Source organism: Rhea americana, unplaced genomic scaffold (assembly GCF_003343005.1).
Source record: "Rhea americana isolate MKP2758 unplaced genomic scaffold, rheAme1 scaffold_2, whole genome shotgun sequence".
Lineage (NCBI taxonomy): Eukaryota > Metazoa > Chordata > Aves > Rheiformes > Rheidae > Rhea > Rhea americana.
In genome coordinates, this window is record NW_028186149.1 from 8674094 (window position 1) to 8699417 (window position 25324).

At 35.6% G+C, this 25324-nt stretch overlaps 2 protein-coding genes across 4 annotated transcripts in view; one reads left to right on the forward strand and one right to left on the reverse strand.

Annotated features, from left to right (window-relative positions):
- Nucleotides 1-1299: 1299 nt before the first annotated feature.
- Nucleotides 1300-24102, reverse strand: COPS2 (COP9 signalosome subunit 2). 3 transcript variants are annotated; one of them, XM_085303425.1, is made up of 13 exons: nt 23915-24102; nt 13771-13884; nt 12598-12675; nt 11646-11771; nt 10294-10404; nt 10074-10151; nt 9080-9254; nt 7872-8050; nt 7681-7733; nt 5570-5667; nt 3859-3941; nt 2668-2726; nt 1300-2055 (listed from the first exon to the last, which is right to left on the reverse strand). In XM_085303425.1, exons 1-13 carry the CDS (start codon nt 23966-23968, stop codon nt 1911-1913), a joined length of 1353 nt encoding a protein of 450 aa, XP_085159551.1. In that variant the 5' UTR covers nt 23969-24102; the 3' UTR covers nt 1300-1910. The 3 variants fall into 3 exon arrangements, with proteins under 3 accessions (XP_085159551.1, XP_085159552.1, XP_085159553.1); XM_085303426.1 differs by having other exon boundaries at nt 10294-10383; nt 23915-24101; XM_085303427.1 differs by lacking the exon at nt 23915-24102 and adding an exon at nt 19107-19389.
- Nucleotides 24103-24463: 361 nt separating this feature from the next.
- The window catches only part of GALK2 (galactokinase 2), a 50314-nt gene continuing 49453 nt past the window's right edge, over nt 24464-25324 (forward strand). Inside the window, exon 1 of the mRNA XM_085303432.1 lies at nt 24464-24506. The gene's annotated coding sequence lies outside the window, so the exon portion shown is untranslated. The remainder of the gene's footprint in view (nt 24507-25324) is intronic.

Sequence of the window (25324 nt, forward strand, 5' to 3'; positions counted from 1 at the left end):
TATTTTTGAAGGAAAAAAGAAATGTAAAAAGATCTTTGCCTGTCTTAAAAACTAATTTCAACTTATATTCATATGTAACTCTTATTTTAAGTGACTAGCTAAATTAAAAATATCTACTGGTAAAAATATGCATCAGTAAAGGAGAAATGCTCACAGAGATTCAGCATCATGTTATTTATGCAACACATTGTTAACCCTTAGTTAACACAAGGAAAATAATTTCACTTACATTGACAACTACAGAGCAAAATTATTTTCTGTAACACGTCACTAACTTTCAAATGAAAGTTAATACCATCCCATTTAAATGTATGCTGTTAATATTTAAATCTTGTCCTAGAACGAACATTCAGTTTATCATGCTATCTTATACATAGGTGATAGACATGTGTGCTACAGGAGGCTTCTTCATGTTTATTTTTTCATTTTGTGGCATTAATTGTTCTACATACACATTTTTCCTTCTGCTGCAACGACTGTGCATGGCACAGCTTTTTGCACTATTTACATCATACCATTTCCTTTAAATTGGAGGACTTGCACTTATGGAAGAAGTGAACATGCAAAATTTCTTTTACTCTTCTGAGAACCACAAGAGAATTTATCTGTCAAAGAAATTGTCCAAACAAGCTGCCATAGTTGCTGTGGCCAAAACTACAGCTTTATTTTAAATGATGATCCCAAAATCTTGGGACATGGAAGGAAGTACCTATTAGCAACTTGAACAGTGGCTCTGAAGGAACTCAAATACTATCAAACGTTTGCAAGGGAACGGATTCTATTGTTACTGCTGTCACTGTACTTAGTCCCCACTCTGTACCCATAGCGCAGAAATGCTTCTGTTGCTTTCAAAACCTGTGTTTCTATTCACACAGAATTCGAGTCAAAAAAAAGACCACAACCTGACCAAATTAATCAAAGAGAGAGTCAAACAATTAGGGTCCACGTTTCTACTCCCAAAGTATTGCCTGACAAACTTGTATTCTTAAAATATCAGAATCAAAACCAAGAGCATATTCCTGGGAAGTGCCAAATACCTACCAGTATCGACTAGATGGACTGGTAAGAGCTTGGTTTCTTGCAAGATAAAATTAGTCAGCATGATGGCTAGATGTCAGGTTTTAATCTAAGTATTTGTGATTACCACTTTAAGAAAAAAAATCAAAAGCATACCAAGGTTTAGTTCTAAAATCTCCACATTATCCTTCACTAGTAAGGTGAGGATGAAGTAGTACATATTTTCTTAAAATACCGAAAGTAAAAATCAAGTATAATGAAAGCACATCAAGAAACAAACTGTACAATTTCTGAACTGCACTGTTTATTTTGCTGCTTGAAACCTAAAGTGACAGTATGCCACTATAATTATGGGGTTTCTTCTAAACCTTTACTACACTGCAGGTACAGAAATATACGGACACATTTTTGGAGAATTGACATTTTGCAAAATGCAGCAAACATTTCAATTTATACATGAGAAAAGGAAGTGTTCAAAAGGGTATGCATTTCAAGTTATTGCAGGTTATTTCTGTGAGAGAATTTCTGCAGGTAAAACATGTTTAAATTTAACCAACAGTAACGTGTCAGTGTATTTAAAATCATGACAAAAATCTTCTCTCTGGTCATTAATTGCCCTTTGACAAATTACTATGATGTTGTATGTTTAGGGCAAGATGTCAATACAGCATAAATCCCGTGGCATTTTGGTTTTCTTCTGGAGATTAAAGCTGTTTTTCTTGGGATAAATGCAGCAGCAAAACACAAACCAGCTGATCAAAAAAGCACTTCTGCCATAACTCCAATAATTTCAGGGCACACCAACCGACAGTAGTTTTGCCATTCCCAGTTCTTTTAAGGTTTACATCACTGCACTGTTGCCTTAGGTAAGTTTTGTAAAAGCTTGTTTTCTGTTAGGCCAGCTTGCTGACTACAGCCTGGTTGAGAGAATTTAGTTGGTTGGTCCATTTATCTAATGCAGTATACCGTGCACCGCCTCTTTTCTGATGATCCAGTTCAAGGAGCTGGTTGACTTGATCAATTCGGCCATGTATAGTGCTATAAACAAATAAACAAATAAATAAATACAAATCTCTAATGCACATGGAAATAGAAACTAATAACAGATCAGAGGTAAAGTAAGAGATCTTCTTATACAAAACATGATGCAGAATCCATTTCAGAATTTTTCAGTTTTATAATATACTATTCACTTCTATTATATGTTGTCCCTGTAGTACTGCTTATTTAGCTGCCATCATGACTGGAAATCAAATTAACTGATTTAGTGAATATATATATGTATTTTATATAATAACCTATACCTATGCTTATCTACAACCTATATATAAAATCCTAAGCAATTTAATGTTAATAGTTCTTTGAAGACAATGGATCATGAAATATGAAGATTTAGTAAGTAATTTATTACAAAATTCAAAATTAATGTAAATATGTGCCACTCAATCTCTCTGTATAACCTTATTTGCTCACATCTTACAAATATATTAGACTGTTCCTAAGGCAAGCAAACCCAACCAATAAATTCAGCATCATTACTTTTTGATTTTAAAATCAAATGGTATTTTCACTACATACAAAAATATTGTTGCTGTTTCTTGTATAGTTTATTTTAAAGCAAATAATGACCAGAACTAAGAAAGTACATACTTATCCAATATGCACTGCACAAGCAAGCTTTCCACATCAGCTACATCTATGTTTAACTCCTAAAAGAAAAAAATCATCATATTACTATTTTTTGCAACTTAAATCCTTCCAATCTTTATTTTTATGCACAGAGTTTGATTTGATTTCTATTTCGTATTTTAGAATGTATGAAACCAATAATGATCTGCCAAGCGGAAGAACTCCACACAAAGTATATATTGTCAATGAGCAAAGAGATCAGTAACCTCTCAGGAAAGGCTGAAAAGACTAAAGCAAAATTTTGGAAGCTCCTGAAAGGAGTTTCTTTGCTGACTCTATTGGGGGAAAAAAAACAAACAACAACAACAAAAAAAAMCCCACAAAACAAACAAACAAAAAAGGTCTGGATATAAAATGAGATTATCATCATCAGAAAAGAATGGGCCCATATTTAAAACCGTTCAGAGAGCTAAATGGAACAACTAGCTCAAGTAAGTTCTGCAAATGTTAAGGCTATGTTCTTTTCCATTCTCCCATCCCACGCCCCAAAGCGTACAGATCTCTATTACACAAAAAGAGATCTAAAAACATTTATAGTATGTTTTTACATGATAAATACAGAAATTGGGCTTCTCTAATACTTAATAATATATTTAGAAATGCTATCAATTTTTGCAAGAAAAATCAGAGACCTGAAAAAGACTCACAGGAGATGAAAGCAGTTCTATTGTCATTTACTGGTTTTTGCTTTTGTTTTTTTCTGATTAGAGAATGTAATCAGTGGTTTTGCCTTATAATCCRTTTGTTCTATACCAGAATTCTGTAATTCTTACAAGACAGACATTTGAAGGTATTTTTTATACAAGAGAGATTAAAATTTGAAATTTCATGTCCATTAAAAAATTGTGTACAGTTAGGAATTATGCAAATTTCAAATTTTAATTTCTACATTTCTCTTCAGAAAAGTGCTTTTCTGCACCAAGTAGAATACAATAATTGAGTACTTTAGAAATGCATCATTAAAAAGCATTGAGATGATACCTGACATTTACATTTTTGTACTGCAAAGGCATCAGCAGTGCATCAGCACTACATTATGGTTTACATTATATTTTAGATCTTCTATTGCACCAACTGTTTCATTTATTTAAGAGTTGTTTATTCACAATCAATCATTTACTTAGGCAAATGCAAGGCTCCATTGGTATGTACCTTAGAAATAAAAGGAATATGTATTCTTGTGTAAGGCTTAATTAATTTTATAAGCACTTGTGTTCTGATGTTTCGCAAAAGCTCTGCAAGAGAAGAAAAAAATAAATACTGTAAAAATAACAGTACTGAAATAAAGATGCAATACAGTTCCATCTTTGTATCTTTCCATACCCTAACTACCATGACCTTTTAAGGCAGTGAGTAGTTTCACATTAGTTTCACATTCGGTGACTGAGTAAAACAAAATAAATAAATCCTCTTTTTTCCTGTCATAGTTTAACAATGTGTAATTCTGAAGATGGACAGATAAAGCTGATGTATAAATCTGGAGCAATGTATTCCCTGTTAAAATTTAAATTATTCAAATTAACTGGATAAATCATACAGACCACTGCACAGTATGCCTGCCCCTTTAATTCATGGTTGTAATGCTTGCCTTAAACAAAAGTGAGAAGAGATATTTCTAAGGCCCTGAAACTTAAGCCTGCACAGAATTAACTTCATGGGGTATATTCACATTTCAAGTTGAAGTTCAGAGTCTAATGGAATAATTACGATGAGGAACTGAAGAAGCGTTATAAAACAGGGTCTGCATGAAGTGGCTGATTTTTCTTAGTTAAGGCAGAGCAGCTGTTTTAGTAATTTTCACATTATTAAAGTACTATAAAATGAAAGCATATATTAGCACTGTAAATTAGCAGAAAAGGAGCTGGATCTAACAGGTTACACAAGCATTGTTCACTTAATGAAAACTAATAGTGCAGACTGGATTACATATCTCAATAAAACTAATTACACTAAAACAACTAAGCAAGATGTATAAACATTAAAATCATGAACACACATTCCATTACAGTAGGCAGTGAAAAAGCTGAGAATGTCTTTTTCCCCCTGCGTGTTACTGGCAGACCAATGTCATATACCAAGTTAAAGTCTCTCCAGTGCTTAGGTTCACCAGTCCTCCTCCTCTTGCTTTCCATTTTTACTGTCATTCTGTCCTCCTTAAGCACCCATCCCTTTAATCTTACAGTCTTCCCTACCAGACTTTGAAGTTTACCAGTAGTCAACATGTAACAGCAATAGCGGGGTTATATTTAGTTTCCTCTGCTGACTGCCATCTTCTCTTTTACACACAAGTAGTATAAAACCAGCTCCCTGGATTTAACTCTCTTCTTTCATGCAGCCATCCAGCTAATTGAGCTGGCAATGCCAAGTAAGTCTTATTCTTGATGAATCAACAGTAGTCATCTGAAAAACTGGATACTACCTGCAAGTCAAGAGACTTAAACTCTCCTATAAATGACAAACCAAAGGGGAGACTTTATTTCATCTAACTGTTAACGGAATTAACGAACACATATTACTGTGTTCTCCTGTTTTACTACACAGAGGTTCTACAAATCCAAACTTTGATTTCAACCTACACATTACGATTGTGTATCTTGTTAAATGTTTTATGATATCACAGTAGACATTATCTTAGAACATCCATTCTTGCAAGAACTTTCGTAACTCCTGCAATTCTTAGCAGTCATTCTACCTGCCAGGATGGATGCTGGCCCTGACTAAGTCCCGGAGAACTTAGAAAACAGTAAAAGAATTGTCTGTAAGCAATAATTACAAAGAATACTCAACACAGAGAAAATAAATCTTAAAAAATACATCATAACAAGCAGAGAAAAGAAAAGATTAAAACAGCCTGTGAAAATACCTTCAATATGCTCCCTTATGAAGGGATCGTCCATGATGTTGCTGTGATTTGTTTTCAGAATCTTCTCAAATTCAGTGATGTCATTGTTCTGATAGGCACTTCAGAAAATACAAGATTGGATTAGCATTTTTAAAAGTAACAAGACTTTGTTCTCTATAATCTTCATAAGGAAAAGCTATTTTCAATGAGATGCCACAGAAGAGATCTTTCTCGTAATTCATGTTTTGTTAGCATATGCAGAARTTTAGAATGATCAGTTAGTTCCTTTGCAAGTGTGCACTGGTCTCAAACCATTTATACTTTAAAAAGCTATTATTAAAAAAAAACACAAAACCCTAAAAATAGCCAATTTTGCACAGCATTATTACTCAAATTTTGGCTTAATAAAGCCRTATTTTATGTAACAAATAGAGAAAAGGGATCAAGAGGGTTTTTGTTGCTGCTGCTTCTAGAAAGTTGAATTCTAAAAAAATGTTGACTTTCTGGACTAATTGAGAGTAATTTTGGTATAACATTATTTTTCAGATTTATAGTTTATTCTTAGTATTCATAAAATTATTTAACTACTTAAGATTGCTATTTAAATAAAGGTTACAAAACAAAGATGGGTTTGGACATCAATTATTGTTCAGTAGTAGTACTGCAGTATCATTTACAAATACAAGTGATAATAGCTCCTAAAAYAAGACCATTTTCTTAAACATAATGGTCTTACAAATCAAATATATTATCTTTTCTTATGGGGACAGCCAGTCATTACAGAGACTATATACTAAGCAATGAAGTTTACATAGTAATTTAGCTACGTTAAGCTACACTGAATATTTTAAAAGCAACATCTATTTCTCCTTCTTAGTCTCTGTACATTTTTAATTTGTTTTTAAACAGTCAAGAAAGACATCCTGTAAAAGCGGCAAGAAAAAAAATAGTTTAGGATGTTTATAAATAGAGTCTATAAATGGACTTATAACAGTGGAGAGGACTGTATCACATGGAACCAATAAATTTTACTTCATAATTAAACAGAAATTCAATTAAGTATAGTTTATTGTTTATTCCCGAAGTCTCTCCTTACAATATGCAAAGCATTCAAGTGCCCAATGTAGAGTATAGGAAGAATTAAAAACACAGCTGTAATTTCTGGAACTGATTTTATCTTCTGCAACCTTCTTATCTACACTGTTTTAATTGCATTATTAATTTAAAAAAAGCCGTTATACTCAAATGTCAAGATAAACGATATCAATTAGGAGCATGAATAAAATCAGACTGGGTAAGGCCATCTGGAGTTCCTTCTGCCTCAAATTCACATGAAGCTACGAAAGTAAACTAGAATAGACATGTCTAAATTGGAATTATTGGAAATAGTTTCTTAATAAACTGCCAAATCATGTATTCATTATTATGTCAATAATGGACAAGCATTCTCTTTTTTAGAAATGATTTGTGTGCRTACAATGGTGCAGCACCATAGTAATCTCAAAGCAAGGTTTGTTCCAAAATGACTTTAACTGTGTATTTCAAAATGTAAGCACATATTACTTCACATATAATGAAAAGATGGGAAGTTTCTTAAGCATTGCTCTCTCTCTTACTTATTAATGCAAAGGCAGGATAGAGTGGACAGAAAAACTTAGCCTCGTAGCACAGAATACAAAGACTGTCTTAGTCCACTTCAGTTTGTCTGATAATCTAAATACCCAAAAAGCTCTGGCTTCACATTTGCTTGTAAGAGGTAATGAAGCATTCTTTTGATCTTCACATATTTGAGAGAGATTTTGAGGCATCAAAATATTCACATAYTTTGAGGGAGACTGCTTGTGAATTTCATTTCATATTCCTATGTTATGAAAGTCCTTTAGTAATCATGAAATATCAATGCATCCAATTATTCCATTGGCTTTGGTATGAGATGTCAATTATCTCAGTTTCTCATAAATAATCAGCCAAACACTACAGACCAGGTGCAATATTAGGAGAGAGAACTTTCTTTTAGGGAAAAAATGTGATCTTTTTGCCRTTGTAGAAGAAATTCACCAAAGCAGAAAATAAACAGTATCCTGGTTTGGTTACTACATTTTTCTTTTTCTCCGGAAAATTTACCATCTTACCTTACTAAATTCGTCATTGCTAGAATCTCTGGATCATTTTTGTATGGTTTAGCCTACAAAGAACAGAAAGCACAATATGCAKGTTTACATTTTAAATTTTTTCCTTTTTTGGGGGGTGGGGGKTAACTTCTCTATCAATGCTTAAAAAAAGCAGTAACTAAAAAGTGACTTAAYCATATTTATAAAAGTACCTCCTGAGAGTCAAATGGATTAATTCCAGATTTCATCAGCATGTTTGCTAAGACCAAGTATTTTAAGCAAGTTGTTCTTCTGGGGCTCCCTGATTCATCATAATTCTTAAACGCTTCAAAAAAATCAGTGTGTGCCTTTTCAAACTCTCCTTCTCTTAAGTGCATTTTGCCTCCACATTCTGAAAAGAAAACACAGGATGAAACAAAAAGGAACACTGCGTGCTTGTTGCTGACTAGAATAATTGTACTCAGAAGTTCCACGCTATTTCTAAACAGATTACTGGAATATTTTCAAGGAGTCTTTTCATTCTCTAAAACCACTAGAAAAAGCACTAGAGCTTGCATATACAGCTTTGCCATTTGAATAAACCCATTCCAAAGATGACAAAACAAAACCCAACCTACACTATGAATCTAAAAGAACACCAATCCTTGCAGCCAATAATTATTTTAACCTTATGTTAAAATACTTCAAATGGAATTTATCTCAAACTTCAAAGATAATAGACTTATAGTCTATATAGACTATATTTATGAAATCTTCCCTATATAGTTTGAGTAAAACTACACTGAAAATAAACTGAGAAGTACTGTTCATCCTTTATTTCTTAAGTATCTACTGGTGCCTGACCTTCTGTGCAACTGCCTACACCAAAAGAAGAAAGAAGGCACAACAACGTTCTGGAAAAAGGCGTTTTCAAGACATGCAGCGTGTTTCCACTAAAGATAATAAACTGTATTTTCAATACATCGTAAAGCTCTTCTATTCCTAATGAATTTTAGTAAGGTGACACATCAAGCACAAATTTTAAAAAAGTAGGCTACAGAAACAACAGTCCCTTCCACTAGCAGCCCTATCAAGCCTTGTGTATTTATCCTTTGTTGCCTGCCATGGTGTCAGGAAGCTCATGTCTTCCCCCTTTCTTCTACTGCTTCTTTCCTTTGCCACATTTAGCCAACTATCCCACTGTGTACCTGCTGCTTGGGACCAGAGCAGCAATGTCAAAGTCCTAGAGGAGGTAAACATTAAATGACAAAACTGTAGTGACAGCATTCATAGTCTCTTATTCACATAGGGTTTGGCTGACTCTGAACATAAAGGATCTCCTGCAATGTTTTATAGTTGAAACTGAAAAAAAATATTATGAGATTTTCAGGAAACTAATCTATGCAACAGAAGTTAAATGAGAAGTTCAGTATTAACTTGCCTCTGATAACTCCCATGATCAGTGGATGAGGAATGGCTGACTTGATGTGCAATGACTGTTCATATAGTGCTTTAAGCTTTTTGTTATTTTTCTGTGCTGTATACATTTGAATTTCCAAAGCATAGATTTCCAATAGTTGAGTACCTTTTTTTAGATCATCTTCGCCATCATCAGTCTAGGATAGATTAAGTAATAAATACTGTGAAATTTTAAGAGAACAATGATTTCAGCTTTACACATTGATTATGAAATACTCTCAGAAATGTCCTGTCAGAAAAAGATATTCCTAACATTTTAAATTTTGATATAGTTATAAACAGAAAACTCAAGAAACTTACAATAGACAAAATTCTGAAGCCATTTATTAACACATCATCATTTTTGTCTAATTAAAACTTTTCACTATAATAACTACCAGAAATTTGCCCTTTATACTTTTCCACTCTCCTTTAGAAAAAAGACCCTCTCAGTATAGAAATATGATGACTGAATATATATATATATATATATAAATATATATGATGCTTGTAACAAACCATTTCCCAGATATTTGTAAGCCATTTTCAATACGCCAGATAAGGAAAAGAGGACACAAAAAAAAAAAGTACAGCAGGCTGTATGGCTCAATTTCGCCCTCGTTCTTTCCAAAGGGGGACAACTGTATGTCTCAGCTTTGACTAAAGCTCACTGGAATCTTCATTGCCTTGTAAAATACATGTCTATACTTTTAAATGATTCACATGYGCTGTTCATTCTTGCACTTGACTAAAAAGAAACTTATTCAGTCACTACTTGTGCATTTTTTTTAAATCATCTTTTGCCAAGGAATAAAACACTTATCATTTTTAGCTCATTTGATCAAGTAGATAGCAAGTGAAAGCAAGCACAGGATTTCTTCTGTGCTAAAACTCAACAGTGTGCCTGAAAGGCCAGCAACAGATGTGAAAAATCAATGTTGTTTACTAAGGTACACTGATTTAGAGTATAAAGTTACCTGGCATGACTGATGCAGCTGGCGCAAAATCTTTTGTAACTTTCCATATTCTTCTCGTTCTAAATATAATTTGCCAAGCTATAAAAGAAAAAAAAAAGAGAGAGAAAAAAAAGAAAAAAAGAGCTGAAGTATTAAAGTCTATTAAGATTTCATAGCTCATACGGTTTAGTTGAAGGTGTCAAAAACAGAAGCAAAATATAATGAGTTATATATATTTTACCTTTGTGTTTGTCTTAAACCACAATCTATCATTCTTAGCATCTTTCAGAGCTTCAAGTGTTGTTTCATAGAATTCCTGAAGCAAATCCATCTGACATAAAAAATCAGAATTCTATAATTGTAAACAGCAAATTTGTACCTGTTAATGAAATCAATCTGAACAAACTTAAAACTGCATGTTTGAACTTCAAAACAAGAACGATAGAGAAATCTGCATCTTACTGAATGTCTGCTATTAAATTGTAAAAATAGCTTCTAAAATAACAAATCAAGGTATGCTTGTTCTTTTTATATGAAATAGATATTATCATTAAAAAGCGTGCTGGTGACAAATGAAAGCCACCTGTCCATCTTCTACAAGTAATAAGAAAATCCTTATCTTATGTAACACAAAGCAAACACAAATAGACAACACTAATGCTACTTAAGAAAAACAAAAAAGCAAAGATTTACATATCAAAAAGTATAAAAGAGTAAGATTTACCCCCCAAAAAATGGTCAAAGGAAGATACTTTTCTATAYTACCAACAGTGCATGAAACAAAGCTAAATACTTGAGTGCATCAAACTATTTCCTTGCATAAAAAARAGATCCTTGCATAAAAAATGAAATATAACAGCCAAAATAGAAATCAAAGTACTAAGTATAACACTGAACAAAAGTTCTACAGAGACTGCACTAGTATTGTTTATGGCCGTTGTTCTTTTTGGCAGTAGGGATAACAGATCTGCAGCTATACATTAACTTAAAATYTCCAAATCATCCCTGCAGGTCTGGTTCCAGGTGGCTTTAGACTACACACACACAACTCTGCCCATAAGGTTTAAGTTCAAGCCAGTTAGATCTGAGGGTAGTGTCATCCATCTATTAAACTTTGCCTTCCTATAGCTGGCAGGACAGGAGGGATAGTGATAATGGCACAAGAGTCATTGCCAAAGACCAACAATCCTCCATATGCTGGTGCTATCTCCAGGCAGTCAGTTAGGGAAGCTTTTGACCATCTGTAAACCTTCTATGACAACTACCACCAACACGTCATTGCAGAATTTTGAAAGTAAMATGGATTACTTAATTACAAATTACACTTGATATCGCACATACTATGCTAAAAAAAGAAACTTTACAGCATGGATATCCTAGGTCAATACTGCCAAACAATATTCAGCCTGCTTTAATCAAAAAAAGCCATAAATTTATGAAAGTGATTATGCACAGAATCCATTAAACGTGGGAAACATATGAAAACAAATTAATACCGTAACTGTTCTCTAATAAGCTCAAAAAACCAAAGAAAGTCCACAGTTAAAAATGTGAAGAGGAAAACCATCCAGATGAAAGAACCGATGATCTAACCTGCTTGGAAGTAGAGATATAATCAAGAATAGAATTGATGGATTTTTCAGAGTAATTCCTTGTAACTGCACTCCGTATGTAGGTCAATAGCTGTTTATATCTGTTCATCATTTCAGGAAAGTTAGTCTATAAGAAAAAAAAATTTTATGAATTTTTGTTTTAATGATTAAAAAACAAACTACATTTGGCAAATACACACACAAAAACTAAAGCACTATAGAAAGACTGAGCAGTAGTGGTTGCTATAAGGATCTTTTACATCGCTGCTTTATTGATAAGCAGGAGAAACAGAGCAACTTCACCAAAACTCCATARAACAGGTATTTAAAAAATTTCTCTCATTTAGAAAAATAGAGACAGCTATACAACTGTTAGCAATGGTTGCATATGTAGAATGAAAATATTCTTTATTGATTTGTTCTGGTGAACAGTGRAACAGAGTTACATACATATACATATGTTAGCAGTTTGCAATTCTAACTGAAATCTGAACATTAATACCATAACAATGCTCAGTTTATACAAGAAGTTCTAAAAAAAGAAAAAAAAAGTATTTCCAAAATTTATATAAATGATCCAATAAAATAGTATTTTTAAGAGTAGTTCTTAATCTTTTTTCTTTAATTGATTAAAGATAGTATTTGAATTTATATTACAAGCTTCGATTTCACACATACAATAKACCAACAGCTAGGGTATGATACCTCAGCAAGGACTGAGTCTCAGACTTTCAGAGAATCTCAACTACTACAGCAGCTATTTGTTTACATTTTGCCTTTCATCTGCAACCATAACATAATCTCCCTGCCATATCTGCAGTAGCCACAAAGGCTGCATAAAACAAGTCCTGCCAGATTTTGCTACCACAGTCATAAGTTTGAATAATAATTTAAGAACTATGGGCCGAATCCATATTTATGCCATTTACTCTCAAATGATAGCTGTAACTTACCAATTTAAAGTTTATTTTAATCATCTGTTTCAGAGCTTTGAATCCCCATTCTCCTTTTTCACCTTCAAGCTCTAAAACCTGAAGTAGAAGAATTATAAAAAGCTTATAAAAGCCTTTCTCAATTTGTAAATCAATTTGTACCCCTTTTAAAACATACACATCCAATATATGCCTTTTTCCCTGCTTTCTTCTTACAATAATGTTCAACTATGCACTGTTCTCCAATTCTGCTCTTCCATGATGTCACTGAAAAAGTTAGAGGTATGAATCTTATTAGTTTTGACACCTAGCTTGATGAAGGGAGGTAACTATAGATTGATAAAGATATTTATAGATTTTTTTTTTATTATCCAACATTAAACACTAAACTCTAATGCCACTCCATGAACACAAACAAACAAAAAGTTGTAATAAAAAACAAGACCTAAATTATTTTAAAAAATTACATTTCTGTATTACTATCATTTCTTCTCATATCAGAAGGACTTCCAGGCTGCAATCTTTAATGTAACATACTTAAGAGAAAGTTTTGTAAGCAAAAACTTTAGAAAGTTTTAAAGTAATGTATTTATACTTTTACATACAATAAATAAGCCAAAAGATGCAAAAATCTATTTCTACCTTAAAAAGTAACAGCTAACATATTGCTTTCTGGTGGCAGTGTGCAAACACTGAACATTTAAAACTGATGTGAAGGCAAGAAACTGTCTCTAGATGTGTCACTTAGCATTTATGTATTTAAAGTTTTGGAGTCAGATTGTGAACCAAATATAATGCATTATGTAAGACATCAGCAAAAAAGCCATTTGATTTTTAAAAAAGAATACTTTGGTTTCTATATTTGACGCATGAAAACATTGTTAGGCTTCTTTAATTAACTTAGTAAGTTTGGAAGATTAAAAAGTTCAGTTTTGCTATAAAAGAGAACCACTCTATGGTCCTGTTTATGCTTCGTAAGTGTGGWCCTGCAAAGGCAATCAGTCAGGAATCTAAGTAGCTCAATATTAAACTTAGCACATTAATAAGTTAAACTATAAATGTTACTCTTAAAGTTGTAGAAAATAACTCAAAAGGCAAGCAAATATTTTTAATGTGGATTAAATACAATTTTTTTTTTTACCAATTCTCTACTGCTGCAAATAAAAGAATATAAAGAACATAAAGACTGAAAACCTTCTGAAAACTGCTTAGTGCCGCTTTGGGATCATCTTCCTTCAAAGCTTTGGAATTGTAGTATTGATTTTCCAGATCCACATTTGGTTCAGAATTACTGTCTTCAGAATATTCCTAAATTTTAATGGGGAAAAAGAAGAAAAACAAATAAATATCAGAGAAAAAAAGAAAAGTTTAGAATACCTTTAATGTTTCACTGAAAATGGAGAGAACATAGTAAGATATATTGCTCAAACTGACACAAAACGCAGGTATATTAACATAAAATCTTCAGTTTCAAGGCATGTAACATGTATGGACTTATCGATGATTTTATCTTTCTCTCCCATTATCAGATCAATCTCATCGACTAGCAACATTTCCCTGCAAACAGATTTCTTGCTGGACTAAAGAACTCTAGTTCTAACGCCCTCATAACTTCACTGACTTTGTTTTTATGGTAAGTACAGATTGTATTATTAAAATTTAGCCAATTTTGGTGTTTAAGAACAGCTGCCCAACAGCATATGTCATTTTTGTACAGGGGAGCAAATACACTGGCCACTAGTCTTCTAAAAGGCACCATATATTATGTGACTTTCACTATCCACAAAAAAAAGACCCTGAGTTGCCACACAAGTAATGATTCAGCAGCAGACAGTATAAAAAGTTTCCATGAATCTCTAATCTCCCTTTTTATATCATAAAGATTCATACTTGTCTATAGAAATAATAATAAWAAAAATAAATAATGATGATAACACCAGTTACTTCTTTGCTGAGAAGAAGAAAATTATYGGGAGAATACTAAAGTTACTGCCAAGGGGAGGAGGGTGGAGTGTAGGCACAAGATAATTTAATCAAATAATTACTTGTAATATACGCTAGCACTAAACAAATTGCAGAATTTACATCTACCAATTATAATATTATTTTTTTAAAGTACCCTGGGGCATCTGCTGATGAAAAAAACTAGGCATTTGATCTTCTTTTGCTGTAGGACAAACAGCAAATTTTACACAATTACAAACACTAACAAAGTCAAAACCCAAATAATAAACAAATTTATTTGAAGTTTACAAGAAACACAGTATTTCACGTCCCTGCTTTTTTAACCCAACTTCTCTCAACAACGTGCTTAACTATTGGTGAACAGTTTAACAGAATTTGTTTAAACCTCAAAGCTAATGTCATCAGAGTAACTTTGCCTTACAATACTACAAACAATACATAGTTAGGTGCCCTTCTTTAAGTTGACATTTCCYCTTTTGCTGCATTTTCTCCTCTGCTCTATAAACATTTATTTTTTTGTTCGTTCATCTGTTGCTAATGATAAAGTCCTTCAAGACCATGGAAAGGACAGAAAAAAGATGAGGCCTAACAAGTTTTAAAATTAGCTCTCTGTCCCTATAGTGCAAGTGAATCTTTCAAAGTATAACTTTTCTAAAATTTCAAATAGGAAATATTAATTATGGCAACTTATAACTGACTCAAATAATTCTTGAAACGTTTATCTTTCAACCTTCAGATCACACTGCCAGTATATAACACCTCTGTTTCAATTTGTCACGTGCAGATGAATTGCTCAAGTATGCATTTATACTTACTCAAAGTATTATTATTTAGTATGAAATCAATAGACTTAAAAGCTTAGTGGATTCCACAAATCTGCTTTCTGAATTCCCAAAGAACTGTAGAACCTAATACTGAAAACTTCAAACAAGAAGCAAATATCTTCTCATGTTATTTCACTGGTAAGACTTTCATCTTGGTTAGCTTTTATTTGTAAATTCTTTACCCTAATGATCCACCAGAGRTAAAGCAACTACAAGAACATACGCAAGATGCCAATAGCTGTACCATGTCAGGTACCTCATGAAGATAACCACTGAGAAAGCTTAAACATTACAGCATTTAAGATACCTGTAATCAGCTGATGCTTTGTTTATACGAGATCTGAACAATAGGGGATTTTTTGGGRATGAAGTACCTATTTGTAAAAAATAAAAAGATGGCAAAATAAATTAATTCCTTTTCAGGAGCAGTGTGCTCTATTAGCCTAAAACCAAAAACATCTAGGTTTTTACCTCAGCTCTGGCAATGAGTCTGGATGTGGACTTACGCAGGATGCCTTTTTTCAGCTCACTTTTCCTCAACACTACTTAAATATCCTATAAAGTTATTTTTATACTAATATTCATATTTAACAATGAATAAATGTTAAGTCTAAAGAGCAATTTTTCCTAGTAGAATTACTTTGAAATGCAGCAAAAGTAGTATTTTACTTAACTACAGCYACATCTGTATTTTACCTTCATTTGATGCCTATTTGCTTCATATGATGTTACTGACTCAAAGCTCTCAAGGAGATGGGCCTTCTCTATTTCAGGAAYTCTGCTTTTCTTCATGGTATACAGACCTAAATACACCTAACAGAGACTCCCGAGTTGAATATCTTGCAATTTAAGAGACATAATTCATGTTGGAATTCATAATCAAAGAAATGCTTGCTCCAGTACATGGTTTACTCCCTTTTGAAATAGCAGGATACCTCCATTTATGAAGGTTGCCCTAGCGAGAATATGGCATAATGAGTTAAGATATATGCCTAGATAGGTGAGGTTTTAGGTATTTTGGAGGGGTTAGATTTCATGGGTAGTAAGCTGCTGAACAAATTACCATTGCAACTTCAGTTTGGGGGCACCTACAATGCTATTCAGGCACCCCATATAATATTTTAATTTGCCATAATACTTTTAGTATATCTGAGAAAAAAATTGAGGAAGAGAGATTTTTTCTGCGTCCAAAAATATTTTATTGGATGTAAAAAGTAACACTTATGACAACGTGAACTAGCCTTACTGTACCCTTTCAGAGAGCTCAGATGTAACACATCTTAGAGACCTCAGCACTAAATATCAAGTAAGACTGGAAAGATCAGACCCATATATAAAGCATAAGACCCCCTTAATTCTTGTAGGTAATGTAAGACCCCCTTAATTCTTGTAGGTAATGTAATGGTCTTACATTAATATTTATATTTATAAAAAATAACTTTATTGTAGTCAAATTCGAAGTTCTTTTAATACCAGATTCAGATACCAAACACCTAAACTTTTCTCCCCCTAATTTTCCATCCCCTGCCTCCTGTCTGAAAAACTTCCACAATGCAACAGCTTTTATGCAGAAAATTTGTTTCGTGAAACGTAGTACCAATGTAGTAACAAAATAAAAACGAGTAAAAATTCTGTGTTAAGTTGAGAATACCAGGTTTACAAAAAGCATTTCAGCATAACTCTAAACATCTCCACTACACCATTTGGACCTAATATTCTGCAAAGTGAAGAACAMTCATAATTGAAACTTCAAGTACCTGTGTGCTATATTTTAGCCTGAGCTGACATAAAAAGTTACAGCCCTAAAACTTTTTGATGAARATTTTGGTGACTTTGTTTAAATGAACACCAATACTATCAGTACAAATTAAAACAGAGTGGAAGTCTGAGTATACAGAGCTCATCTTTGAAACCAATATAGTTCTCCCTTTCTGAGAAGGGTGAAACACACAAGTGGTTTTTTGATTGTTACTCATGAGGTTACAAAGGCTAGGTACAACCTAAAAAGAAAGAACTTAAAAAAAAATGTAAAAAAGTCTCAAAATATTACTTAAGTATTGTTTCACCGAACATCCAAATTCTAAATGTAACCAGTTATAAACAATTCAGTTCTATCACATCGCTTTTTGAGGTAAGAAAAATACCATACTAGCTCAATTCAAATGGAAATAAAACTTCTGATGTAGCTCACTCTGACTGGGATGTAATTCTTTCAAACAATTTTAATAAAAGCTAAACTAATACCACAGATTCAACGTAATTTACTGATATTTATTGAATTACATACTGAGTTTTCAAAAAATTCACTTTGTGTAGTAAACAGTTTTAAAACAATGAACCTCAGCTTCTACAATAAACACATACAGAAGATAATTAATCTCACCCAGCTTTAATCATGAAATTTAGGACATGGATCCATTCACAATTTCTTCAGCAGCAAAGGTAGTTTAAGAGCACCCAGCCCTCCCTCATTCTCTTTTGCCCTGTTTATTGCTCATCCTGGCACCCCCTTCTCCCTTGGCTGCAGTGACTGAAGAGCTAATATGCTGTGTGGGTCCTGGCAATGACTGATCCTGGCATGGTTGAGAGAACAGACCAACAGTTGCACAGACACAGGCTGCTTGAGATAGCAGCAGAGCAGGTGACCAGGAAGGGTGAGAAAAAACAGCTGTGGTATCAGAACACCATAACAGGAGCCCTAATCAATGTGGTCTCAAGAGAGTATCCAAAGCACTTAAAGCACTGGCACTTCTCCTCACAGACAGCATAGTGTATATGAACTTGGACACCAAAACATGATCAGTGACACAGTAAGTTTGTGGCATTCTAGCAGAAGAGTGACACACTAACCTAACCAACACATGCAGAACCAAAGAAATCAGTATTTTGTAAAAACCAAAGTTGACTAGTTACTAATTCTCATGTTTCCTTTCTTGCCCTTTTCTAGGCAAGCCCTTGTCTAATCTCTTCATCAAATGCATAGCAGTAATCTGAACTTCTGCTTTTCTGTATAGCAATACAGAACAGAATGTAACAATAGTTCAGCTATTTGCATTGGACTCCTACTCTGTAAATCTTTTTCAATAGAAAGTGAAAGTAGCTATACAGAACACAACTTTCAAGACCAGACTTCAACCATTGGGCTATCTCAAACCACTTCAACTGTTTCTGTGTTCAGGTGTTTCTGAGAATAAGTCTGGTAAAACTTTGGTTTTATTCAGCTAACTGTACTTCATTATTATGGCATTTAGGAGGTCTCCTAATTCTAGGATTTTGAGCAAGGACCTGATATTTTACAAGAGACCAGTGGAATGGGGTTCTTAACACAAAAATGCCCACATGAGGCCAAGTGAAAACCTCCTGAATGTAACTGCTCAATATATTAGTCTATTACCTTGCCAGGTAAACTTCCTGAGTGTTTCATCCACTATGAACACGCACTATTCCCATATGGCTCATATGTGTTGGCACCAAGAGTGCCCAACCAATCACCATCCCAGTGCTAAGTGCAACTTTCTTTGCCTCTGCTTTTCTTGGACCACTGGGCCCCTTAGCACCAGAACAAAAAAGCATTGGAAAGTTTCTGTGTGCTTCTGCCACTGGTAACCACGCACATAAATATAAAGGAAGCAACTGGACTGGAATGCAAAAAAGTAAGGGGAAGAAGAACTGAGACAGTTTGAGAGGGTAAAATCAAGTGTGTGATTTGTGTAAGAAGTCTGCAACCACTCAACCACGCACTAGGAATCCCAGTTTTCTTCTCCACATTCCAGGTCTCTGTGCTCTTCTGTTCTTACTCACTAATGCTGCAAGTCATCTCCTTCTAGTGCCTGCTGGCTCTCACATGGGCTTGTAACAGTCAGTTACTGACAACGGGAATAAGCAGTCTGTGAAGCAGCTTCAGGATTCTAGTTCTGCCAGTGATTTGCAATGGGGTCAGTACATTTCCATGGAAAGACAGCGCTCTCCCTTTGTTTTGTTTGTTTGTTTGTTTTAATGTAGAAGTTGAAAGATGTACAGAAATGAGACAGGAGACTGCAGAAAGAAAAAAGTGGTATTACAATGTGTAAATAGTGTCCAACAGAAATATCTTTTCTTCCCACCTCTATCATACAATTCTCCCGTAATGTTGCGCAAATCACATAACTTTGTTTCTTCCTTTTCTAAGGATCCAGTTTAGGATAACTGGGATCCAAATTACTCCTGTTTAACACTCAATCGCATATCCAGGCAAGTTTGGTTCTAAAAATGGGCTAAATACTCTTATACCAAACTTTTCAATTTTCAGATGGAAAGAAYTTACAGACTAAATCATTCTCATACTTATTGCTCATTGCTGTAATATTTCAAAAGCAAGTTTCAGTTTGGGGCCAAATAACCCCCAAAATATACTAATTCTGTGCTTACAGGTACTTAAAAGAGAATTTATAAAGTATCAGGACACACACTGAATCTTGACAACATATTAAGCAGGAATTAATTCAGAGAACAGTTTATCCCATGTCCTCTATTAAGCACGTTTTTGTTCAATTAAAGAAAAATCATATGCCAATGCAATTAAATGTAAAAAAAAAAAAAAAAGTGGGTAAACTAATCTTGATTTTGTATTGCCCAAATTCTGAATGCTTATTTTTGCAGCCTCATCACTCTCATGCATACAATATATACATATTTTTAAATGATGGCAATACTGACGTGTGAAGATTGGGAAGAGGTGACAATGTCTTCACAAAATTTCAATCATGTCTATTAAAAATGCCTGCCAATACAAAGTAGGAAAATGTCACTAAGTACCGATGAGATTACTCATCAGGTTTGGTAGTACACAGGAATACCCTCTGAAGTTCCTTTTGAACTATATTTCTTACAGTTGGAAAGAAAGGGTGAACCAATTCATATTTACTAAGCTTGTCTTCCTGAGAGCCTGAAACAAGATGTTTGACTACATGCTTCCAAATACTGACACTGTCTGAAAAGGAAAAACCCTTCGTAATTCAAAAGAACTTTCTCCATATTTGAACAATGTCCTTGATCCTGATGGACATGTGATTTCATCTCACTGAAGTGAAAACAGCTAGGATTCATACACAACTCTTCTACTGAAGTCCTTGAAATAATGTACCTATATAACACAAATATTTGTTGCAGTATAATCAAACTGCTCAGCAAACAGTTTTGGATATCTTTCCTCCAAATTAATTTTGAAATTGAATTTCAGTGTACAGTAGCATGTCTCATTAAGAACATTGCAGACTTTTTYTTCTATATTTAAAACAAAACTAAGCACAAGAAGGTACAATACAACAACTGTTAATGTGCAATCACTGTGCCTGGAAGCATCACCTCCGGGAGAAAGGCTGAGTTTAGTCTCAAAGTCAATTCTAAACATAGCTTTTTGTCTGAGACTATGAACAAAGATGGTAGTTATGATGGTCCTTCCCTCTTCCTCCCTCTCTACCCCCAAGCTGAAATTAGTAAGAAAACCTGCACCACAGTCATATGACACATCTAACAGCACCAACCCAGAAATTAAAACTGTTTTTCATAATGACTAGAAAACATTATTCTGTTTATTGAAGCATAAAGTGGAATAAACCATGTTATAATCAAAGCCAACAATGCACATTATTAGCAAATTCTGAATCTAGGTCCATCCACCCATAAATATAAAAGAAATTCACTGCTGATATCAAGACCTCCAACAGATAAAGCTAACTTCTGTATGAGCGGCTGATGTCGTTTACATGCAAATTCCTTGACTCCTGATTCAATGAAAAACTAAGTAGAAACAGTAAATGATGATCTGTAAAACAAGTAGCCATCAGTTGTTTAACACAGTGTAACAATCACTCTGATTATACAAAAAAAAAAAGAAAAAGAAACAAAAAACAAACACAAGATGATGAATCTGAGAAAGAGAGGGGACTTCAGCCTTCCAGTTCACATTTCAGTTCAAATGCAAAACATTTGCATATGTAAAGAAATGTAACTGACTGGTTGGTTCTACATAATCAGCAGGTAAAGAGCACTTTCAAAGAGGAACAGACACAAACCTTTCTAATAAAACCTAATGAAATGAAAGTTTTTAGGAGTCTTGTTTGTACTATTTTTATGTTACTAATTACCCTGGGATATCTCAATAGAGGCTCACTATGCTATACTTCTCTGACAAAACAAGTAATCTGTTTCTTCTTTTGTTGAGTGTTTCTGTAATTTCTATCTCCGCCTCCTTCCAAAATACTCACTCACCACCACTGAGATGTGCTGTTTTGTTTCTAATTCTTGTCCGAGTATTTTGTCCTGAACTCGGTCCTGAACAGCCTTATATTCAAAAAAGCTGAATATAGCCTTTGAACTGAAATTGAAAACCATGCACCCTCTTATAGTCTGCTCTTAATTTAGTTAGATTTATATCAACATAAAAAGAAGAAATCAGGTCCTATCTTAAGAGAAGGTTTAACTATTTTCCAAAAAGTTTACAGAACACTGTGATTACAGTCCCAAGGACATTTAAAAACAACATCTAATTGTTTGTCAGTTCAAGAATACTGAAACTAGTTAAACTGGAATATCCTTATTCTTAAATTCTGTTCTTTTTCATCTGGTATAAATCCAAATTAGATCTAAAAGTCTGTTTTTAAAGATACACGAGAATTACATACTGAAAACAAGACACAAACATGTTCCTAATTATTAYGACCAGTATTTTTATATTTTGGAAAGGTCTGAGTTAACAGTAATTAAATGATGATGAAAGTGTTCTACGAAAAGTAACTACTGTCAGCAGCTGAAATTTACCATATGTAAGAAGTTTTGGGAAGGTTTTTACTACGATAAAAAAGTACTCAACAGAAAGAAGAAAAAGCATCAGACTAGCAATTAATACTTGGTGAAAATGACATAACCTTTGTGAGCTTGGAGTTGTACTGACTTATTCCAGTTTATATACAGACAGCTGGATTTAAATACTGAAAAAAATGTCATTCCAATGGTTTCTCTAAACTTCCAGTTCTCATCCTGTACACATTCTGCTGAGTTTTGTATTCGATTGTATCACATGGAAAAAACAAACATAGTATCTTAAATTGGGATATAGATTTCAGCATTAATAAAAACAAATGTAAGTTTATATTACAACAAACAATAAACAAAGTATTTTTAATAGTCTTAGTATATTTCATTCAGGACTTTTTTTTCTAAAAGATTGTGAATTCATTCACAGCAGTAAGTGGTAGGCTAATGAATGAGTGCTTGAAATACTGACATATACTGCTCATAAGGCTAAGATAACCACATTTGTCAGACAAGCACTCTTACATCACTTTAAAAAGTTAAAGCCAAAACCAGACACTTGTGTGTCCAATGTATCCAATCATACTGAGCAGCTCACAATAAAAACTGCCCAGAAACTATTTCAAGTTTGTCAAGTCTTAAGTTAATTCTTCAGTAGCAATGATTATCAAATCGATTTATTCATTATAAAGCAAGTCTTCTAAAAAATAAAAGTGTTTGGGGTTCATTTAGTAAGTATTAGAAAGAAGTTTTGTTGAAATAAATGAAATACAGAATATCACCCCTCAACCACACAAAGCTCTTCTAAGAAGTCTCAGTTCTTAAAAGCCTACACAGGACTCAGAAAAGCAAAAGAAGAAGAAAATCTCAAGCCACCATATGAGATAATGGTAACAGAATTCTAACTGGACAGTGCAGCAAACAGTTCTTGGTTCAAATATGACAGCTATTTAGTTTACTAACCTTCCCCTAAGACGTTTTTATTTGTTTTAAGAAATTGCTTTTAACGATTTTAAAGAGACGCATTGCACCAAAACAATCACATTGTAGTCCCAATTTTTCCTGGATAAATTAGTCTGTTGCTGATTGCAAACAGCATTTTTCAAGGTGTCAAAGCTTTGAACAAAAGCTAACGACAAAATATAACCAGATACAATACACAAAAAACAAAGCCTACAATTAAAACAAAACAAAMCAAACCCAAATCCCAGTAAGACTAGGTACCAGAAAAGTTAAAAATAAGTACTCTCTTGGCTTGTGGCATCAGAAATGGACTGTTTGGCCATTTTTCTTCACTCCTCTTTCTCTTCCCTCCACTTTCTCCCAGTTTGACGCTAGCACATGACTGACATCCAGCCCTAAAGAGACCCTCGTGGCCGGGGAGGGGGAGGAGGGCAGGCACTTGGTGCCAGCCACTTCGGCCGCGTCCACGAGGAGCCCGGCGGCGGCCCAGGGCCGCCCCCTCAGCGCGACCCCTGCGGACGGCAGCCGGCGGCCCAGGCTCGCCGGGCCCGCAGGGGCTCGCCCGCGGCCTAGCTAACTCCCGGGGGCTGGGGTGGGCCTGTTTCCGCGGGGGAGCGGGGGCAGGAGCGGCGGCGGGGCCTGCTCCGAAAGGAGCCCCCGCACCCCCTGGTGCCCGGGCGCCCGGGCGAGGGAAGCTCATCCTGTCAGCGCTCCGCCGCGGGGCAGCGCCCGAGGGGCCCCGGCGGCCGCCCCGCCGCCCGCCCGGCCCGCCGCCGCCCCTGCGCCAGCCCTACCAGGTCGTAGTCCTCTTCATCATCGCACATGAAATCATCCTCCATGTCAGACATCTTGGTCAGCGGACGCACGGGCGGGGGGGAGGGGAGGGGAGGCGGCCGGGAGCGGGAGGAGGCGCCGCAGCCGCCCCTTCTCCCACAACCCCGCGCGGCGCCTGCCCAATGTGGCTCGGCTCGGCCCGGAACCGCGGTGCCGCCCCGCTTCCTTTCCCTTCCCTTCCCGGGCCCGGCGCCGCGGCCGCACGGAGCGCAATCCGCGCTGCACCGCCGCCGGCTTCCTGTCCCGCCGCTAGCAACCGGGCCCCTGGCAACCGGGCCCTTAGCAACCGCGGCGGGATGGTGGCCCGCGGCCCGGCCCGGCCCCCGCCGCGCTGCCTTGGCCTCGCCGCGGCTGGTCGCGGTTTGTGCCGAGGGCGTCGCTCCCGCCCGGGCTTGCCTGCYGTCGTCTTGTCCCTTAGACACCTCTGGGTGTAAAAGTAGTTTTAAAAAACTGCTGGTTAGTTGGTATCTTGGCAACAGCTGTTTAATCAGTGCGTTTTACTTGCCTCATTTGGGGCTTCCGTGCGCCTCGTGTGCTCCACGCTTACTCCAGGTATGGCATCATGAGTCTTAAGGTTTTAAAACACCTTGCCTAAACTGTGAGAAACACAGGTCTCCCAAAGCACAAAGTCACCAGGTTGCTGAGCTGCCTGTGCAACAACCTGCTACCTGCGAGCGAATGAAGAAAAAAACCGGGCACTGGCTGCAGCGCTCAGTGGTGACCAGGTGCACTGGCGGTATTGACGGGGAGTTGAGATTTTTCAGTGGGTCTTTTTACATTGCCACAGTTTCTGACAGTCCTTTCTTTCTGTGGTCACTGCTTAGCCCTTTAGAAACCCAATTTCTGTTCCAGAATTGTTATTTGGTTCATTTCTCGTATGCCTATGCATCAGGCACATATGTCCCAAACTGAACCCATATTTTGAGTGTGCAGTAATGTGACATTGGAYGCTGCAACTTTGGTTTGCAACCTGGAAAGCTTTAATTTCTTGTTAATATTTGGGGAATGGGTAAAATGAAGCTTTGAAAAGTTTATAAGCAATTGATGGGAGAAAGTTTTTATTTTAGAGGGTCTTGTTCATCCATAAGAATGAAATCCTAATGCACTGTACCTTTSCGGGTACCCCCATTTGAAGCTCCGTGAGTTGAATGTTAGGGGTGCTAAGATACACGGTAAARTAACGAGTGAGCTTGTAAACGCGTGTGAAAAGTTTGGTTCTTCCAACTTCACGGTAGCCGCTATCCTTGAGGGATAACAGGAGCTTGTTTGAGGGGAAACGGGCAGAATCTCACATTAGAAATCCCACATTTTCCCGCACAGGGGAAAGCATCGCTGATTTACTCGGTGTTTTCCTCAGGCAGGCGAAGCCG